The sequence below is a fragment of the Volvox carteri genome, assembly GCF_000143455.1.
Source record: "Volvox carteri f. nagariensis unplaced genomic scaffold VOLCAscaffold_54, whole genome shotgun sequence".
Classification (NCBI taxonomy): Eukaryota; Viridiplantae; Chlorophyta; class Chlorophyceae; order Chlamydomonadales; family Volvocaceae; genus Volvox; species Volvox carteri.
Window position 1 is genome coordinate 947997 of NW_003307597.1, and position 5969 is coordinate 953965.

A 5969-nucleotide genomic window follows, 5' to 3' on the forward strand; every position below is an offset into this window, starting at 1 on the left:
GAGATGCAGAGGTCGAACGTGTGTTTGAATTTTCATCATGACCCTTAAGAATCCCACATTTTTTAAGGCTTAAGAATGTAAGCAGCAAAAAGAATTTCCTGAGAATATGACTTAAGAATGAGTGCCATACTTAGCGAACCTATGGTAAGAACGGTTAAAACCGGCCAAAGAGCAGCTAAGTATGCTTTAGGCAAAGAATGAATAAGTTGGCCTAAGAATGTATAAGAACACCCCAAAGAACGAAAAGAATACATAAGACTGCTGGCCCTAAAGAATGCTAAAGAATGGTAAAGAGTGGTTTTATTTCTTAAGAATGAGACTTAAGAACGAGTGCCATACTTAGCAACCCTATGATAAGAATGGTTAAAACCGGCCAAAGAGCAGCTAAGTATGCTTTAACACTAAGTTGGTCTAAGAACGAATAAGAACACCCCAAAGAATGGAAGAGAATACCTAAGACTGCTGGGCCCCAAAGAATGCTAAAGAATTTCAAAGAATGGTTTTAAGATAAACGGATGCCTTACGAACGTTCTTAGAACGTTCTTAGAACGGTGTAAGAACGTTCTAATGGTTATTCAATTTTATCAATTTGGCTGGGCTAAGAACGAGTTAAGAACGTTCTTAACCCCCCTCCGTGTTTGTAGGGAGTTCCACCACCACCACCGCCTTCAACACCACCTTCACCAACATTCACAGGTTAGCATGGCCTTGGTGCCCGAAGCCCGGGCTTTAAGGAATGGAATATTTACGGAGCACTCATCCTATCTGAGAGGACATGCTGTGTATGTTGTAATATTGTCGTGCAACTGCATGCGGCAGGCTGCCGTGCAAGTGTAGATTTGTTTTAATGTTAACCACATCGTGTCCTAGCGTAAGAGCTAGGGTCGGGTCCTGTGTAACATCCAAGGGCATGAATAAGGCATTATGGGAATTTAAACTCAACCGGGGTTTTACGAACGGGGCTCAGTCGATGAGCAAGTGGTTGTTCGACTAACCAACTAACCTCACTTCCTCCGTCTGTACACCTTTCCTTTTCTTTCCAAACACATTGGCTGCGTGCTGGGAAAGGTTGCACACCACCTGCCGGTTGGTGCGTGAGCGTGGAAATGGAGGACGTCTTTAGGGTCCTCGATTGCGATGGCGATGGACTGCTGGACCTCACCTGTGTCAACAAGCTGGGCAACCGCTGGGCGCTGCTCACGACTAGGAATTGTGATGGAGACTTTGGGGGCAGTGCGCCGGCAGATGTTTGCCCCAGAGTCTTTGCAGTTCCACCACCACCGCCGCCTTCAACACCACCTTCACCAACATTCACAGGTTAGCATGGCCTTGGTGCCCGAAGCCCGGGCTTTAAGGAATGGAATATTTATGGAGCACTCTTCTGTCTGAGAGGACATGATGTGTATGTTGTAATATTGTCGTGCAACTGCATGCGGCACGCTGCCGTGCAAGTGTAGATTTGTTTTAATCATAAAAACATCGTGTCCTAGCGTAAGAGCTAGGGTCGGGTCCTGTGTAACATCCAAGGGCATGAATAAGGGATTATGGGGATTTAAACTCAACCGGGTTTGTACGAACGGGGCCCAGTCGATGAGCAAGTGGTTGTTTGACTAACCAACTAACCTCACTTCCTCCGTCTGTACACCTTCCCTTTTCTTTCCAAACACATTGGCTGCGTGCTGGGAAAGGTTGCACACCACCTGCCGGTTGGTGCGTGAGCGTGGAAATGGAGGACGTGTTTCGGGTGCTCGATTGCGATGGCGATGGACGGCTGGACCTGACCTGTGTCAACAAGCTGGGCAACCGCTGGGCGCTGCTCACGACTAGGAATTGTGATGGAGACTTTGGGGGCAGTGCGCCGGCAGATGTTTGCCCCAGAGTCTTTGCAGTTCCACCACCACCACCTTCACCACCGCGTCCACGCCCTCCCAAGGGGAAAATTGCTAAATAGCGCCCTTCACCACCGCTACCTCTGCCGTCTCCACCCTCCTCCCTTCGGAAGCGACTGTCAGGTGTTACGTCCGCGATGTCGACGCTGCAGGCCTTCCGCGGCCGCCTGTCAGAAAATTTGTTATCGTTTTGGAATGTGTTCCATTATGTAAAGCGGCCGTTAATGGAGGACCTGATTGGCGAGAGACTTGATGATGCCATCGCCGAGTATGGGGACACCATAGCGACGGGTGGCACTGGTGGTGGTGCATATGGGATGCCTGACCATGAAACCACCGCCATCACTGCTCACCAGATGCGGGCTGAGCTTGCTGCAGTGAAACAAGCTGCCAGGGCAGGTGCAGTGAAAGAAGCAGCCAAGCTGGGCAAAGGTGGCCAGCAGGGGCCAGCAAGGAAGAGACTGCTGGGGAAGCGCAATGCGGTGGGTTAGCAGGCATGCAGCAGGATTCTGGAGTTGACAATTTGCTAGCTGTAATAGATGGATTGGTTGCAAATGGGGATATGTATGGGGTCAGGCATCACTAGTAGTGCACACGTTTATGCCCCTGGAGGTTTTGGGATCGAGACCTGCAAGGAGTGAAGTTTAATTAGATGGTGGAAGTTAATTGTACTTCAGGAACGTAGTTAAGCTGCAGGTTGTAGTAGCTGGTACACAGTACGGCTATACAAATACGCGCTAAGCGCGACCGCCAGCATCTCGAGAGGCCTTTTCTACTACAGTTGGTTTACTTTAAAGGATGCTGCTGGAGGGGTTTTTACCTGGAACATTTTCGAAACATTGAGGTTTTGAGACTAAACTGTGTGGAATCTTGGAGTACATACATTTATTTGTGATGGCTGACTTGGGATCTGGAGCCCACGGGATGATGGGTTGCTGGTCATGACTCATAAGACCACAGTGAATAACTTATGGGATGTGTGCAAAACGTGGGCCAGAGTGGTCATGGCCAGCGTTTTTTCTTAAGTAATATATTCCTTAAAAGGAATAAACAGGCATTTTGGCCTTTGGAAAAAAGGAATGAATTGAGGCCGACACGTACATTTTCATTCCTCCAGCCAAAAACGTCCATTGCTGCCAGATTGCTCCGTAGTGTGCAGAACTTAGTATTTTCAATCATAGAATAGATATGAGGGGCCGTAAGAAGGTCAAGTCAACGCGGCATAGCAGAATGTATGACCGGTCCTCACATAGCCAAACACGCAAAAGGCAACGACTCGAACGTCGAACAGACACCAAAACAGCAAGATAAGCCTGAAATTTTTCCTGATGAAGGCGTTTGGGATGGCGGTGCTGTTGTCGGTAATGCATCGGCAATCGTGTTGCTGCCAGCGGCGACCGATGACACGGGCGCCAACACCCCTGCCTTCCATGGCGGGTGTGATCATCCTAAGCGCAAGCTGTCACCCAATCAGCTCGACAACAACGACAGTGAAGGCGGCGAGGCCGGCGATCCATTTCAGGCGCCCAACCCGAGCGCTCGCAGTGCCAAGCGGGCTCAGACACAGCGCATCCGCAAGGGCAAGAGTGACGGCCGGATTTACTTATTGCTCACAAACAGTGCCAGAATTATCTATGCATGTGCATGAAGAGTGCGCACATTAACGAAAACGCGCCAACTCAGTGCGTGACTCTTGGTCTATGAGGGGAGTTGTAACTTATCGGGGGGGTCTTGGGGGGGTCTGGAGGGGGCGGAGCCCCCCTCAGCGCCTCACACTTAAGGAATATATTACGACGACCCTAGGTATATGACCCACTTTTATGACCCCCTGGGGCCATAAAGCGCAGCCATGACTGGCTGGGGTCATAAAGGGATCCAATTGTTCATAAATTGACATCACGAATCGCAGACATTCTATGACCCCTACCAGTCATATCCTGCACTCGGCTTTTGCAAACTATGAACTGTTCCATGACTGGATCCATGACTTAGTGACAAATTATGACCGGATCCATGACCACAGACATGACCGGATCCATGACCACAGACATGACCGGATCCTTGACTGGAAAACCCGTCCATGACCAAGTCGTTCCCCAATCGGGCGTGGCTTAATAATTACTAAGGCTCATTTAGTATCCGGGTTCTTCCTGCGATTTCAGCATTGCAGCCCACCGATTATCAACGAATGTACCATACACAACATGTATCCATGCAAGAAAGGCTCATCAATGGTCTTTCGTTGTTATTGAAACTGCCCGCTTTGAGGGATCTAGGTTGTAGGTTCTCTAGGTACATACGTTCTAACGTGTGTGCAGCAGTTCTAACAGAGTCGTTTTTCCGTGTCGCCTGGATTTTGTACCTCTGGCCAGTGTTTTTTTTAAGTAATATATTCCTTATAAGGAATAAACAGGCATTTTGGCCTTTGGAAAAAGGGAATGAATTGAGGCCGATCCGTACATTTTCATTCCTCCAGCCAAAAACTGAAGCGGAAGGAGAAGACCACCACCACTCCTACATATATGCACATCTACGTGCAACTATGTTTGCTGACTAGCAACGAGAGCATCAGAAACCACCCTTACCCTGTTCTTTTGCCAGCGAGGCACAGCGCATATGTATACGTCATGTATATCCGCCGCCAGTGTTGGTCGCTGGTGGCTGTCTGTATGTCCACATGTTCAGCTACATCCGCCTCTCTACTTTAGCTTCCAGCAGTCGGCGCACATACAACACTACACTAATCTTAATCCTTGCTCGTCCAATAGACAGTAATTCGTTCCATAAATAAACATTAAACGAATTCCCTTGCATGATGAGTTTCAAAAATCTACAACAACGAAGCAGCATCGACCCACGGGTTCCCCATTCCCTGCACCCAGGTATAACGACCCCGCCTATGCGCTAGTCGGTTCCCATCAACGGCGCCACACTACTGCTGCTATCCCTTGTGCCCAGTTCCCCACTCCCCTCGACCCCTAGCTGCCTGTCCCCACGCCACAACCAAGGAGCTGAACGCCTCTGTGGCTGCTGCTGCTGCTGCTGCTGCTGCTGGCTTTGGGGTTCAGCGCACTGATGCGGCTGCGGCTGCCGCAACCCAGCGGCCGTTACTTCCACCTCGGCTCCGAAACCCTCTGAAGGAGATGCCAGGCCGCCGCTCCTCGCCTCCAGGACAGCTGCAGCTGGAGTTACTACTGCGGGTATGGCTTGCTGCCGCTGCGGCTGCTGGTTCCAACCCCTAGGCTCAGCCAACGCATCTGTGCCTGTCTGGCTATCACCACCAGCACCATGAAGGGCCGGCAACCCAGATGTTGATGAAAAGGGAGATGGCGGTTTGTCGGCGCCGGAAGTGATGACGTCACCGCAACATGCCAACGCATCAGGCCGCAGTCTTACCGGTCCGCACATCAGCGCGGGGTAGGCCCGCAGCAGCAGCGCCAGGGGGCTGCGGGCTCCCGGTAGACATGGCGGGTTGCGGCAGAGCGCTCCGAAACCGTTGATCCAGTCCTTTGTGGTTATGTCTGCCATGATGAAGCGGGGCCCCAGCAGTGCAGGTGGTGCGGGTTTCAGAACAAGCGGCACAGCACCAGATGGGCGGACAGGTTGGAGTTAACGCGAGGGGCACACTGGTACGACAGATTACACAGGTGCAGTACTGCGCGAGGAGCGGGTTTGCGGGCAACGTTAATGCCGGGATGCGCCAGGAAAGGGGTGTTGAAGGTCCAAAGTTGTAATCGCAGCAGTATTTGACTTGGATCCCTGTAAGGGTATATATATTTTAGATACCCTTTTACGTTGCCTTGTATATCTACTTCCACGCATACATTGCCACCTGGACAAGCGCACATGACTAGGCAACAGACGGACAGACGGACAGACAGACAGAAAGGCAGGCAACCAGACATGCAACCGGCCAGGCACCTACCCGTTAAGATCAGCGCACAGTGCGCCGTTCCGAAGCCCAGCATCAGCACGTGGTACGCGGACAGCAAACCGATCAGCAGTAGTAGGTAGGTCTCCACACGGGACCAGGACGAAGAGCTGCGGACGGGTGGAGATGTATGTATGTATGTATGTATG

At 50.9% G+C, this 5969-nt stretch overlaps 1 protein-coding gene across 1 annotated transcript in view; it reads right to left on the minus strand.

Annotated features, from left to right (window-relative positions):
* The window catches only part of VOLCADRAFT_96734 (uncharacterized protein), a gene marked incomplete at both ends in the record, with an annotated part of 4166 nt that extends 1448 nt beyond the window's left edge, over nucleotides 1-2718 (minus strand). Inside the window, 5 exons of the mRNA XM_002955759.1 lie at nucleotides 1009-1080; nucleotides 1163-1299; nucleotides 1616-1700; nucleotides 2243-2353; nucleotides 2710-2718. Coding sequence (XP_002955805.1) covers nucleotides 1009-1080; nucleotides 1163-1299; nucleotides 1616-1700; nucleotides 2243-2353; nucleotides 2710-2718 — 414 coding nt within the window. The remainder of the gene's footprint in view (nucleotides 1-1008; nucleotides 1081-1162; nucleotides 1300-1615; nucleotides 1701-2242; nucleotides 2354-2709) is intronic.
* Between the last annotated feature and the right edge of the window lie 3251 nt (nucleotides 2719-5969).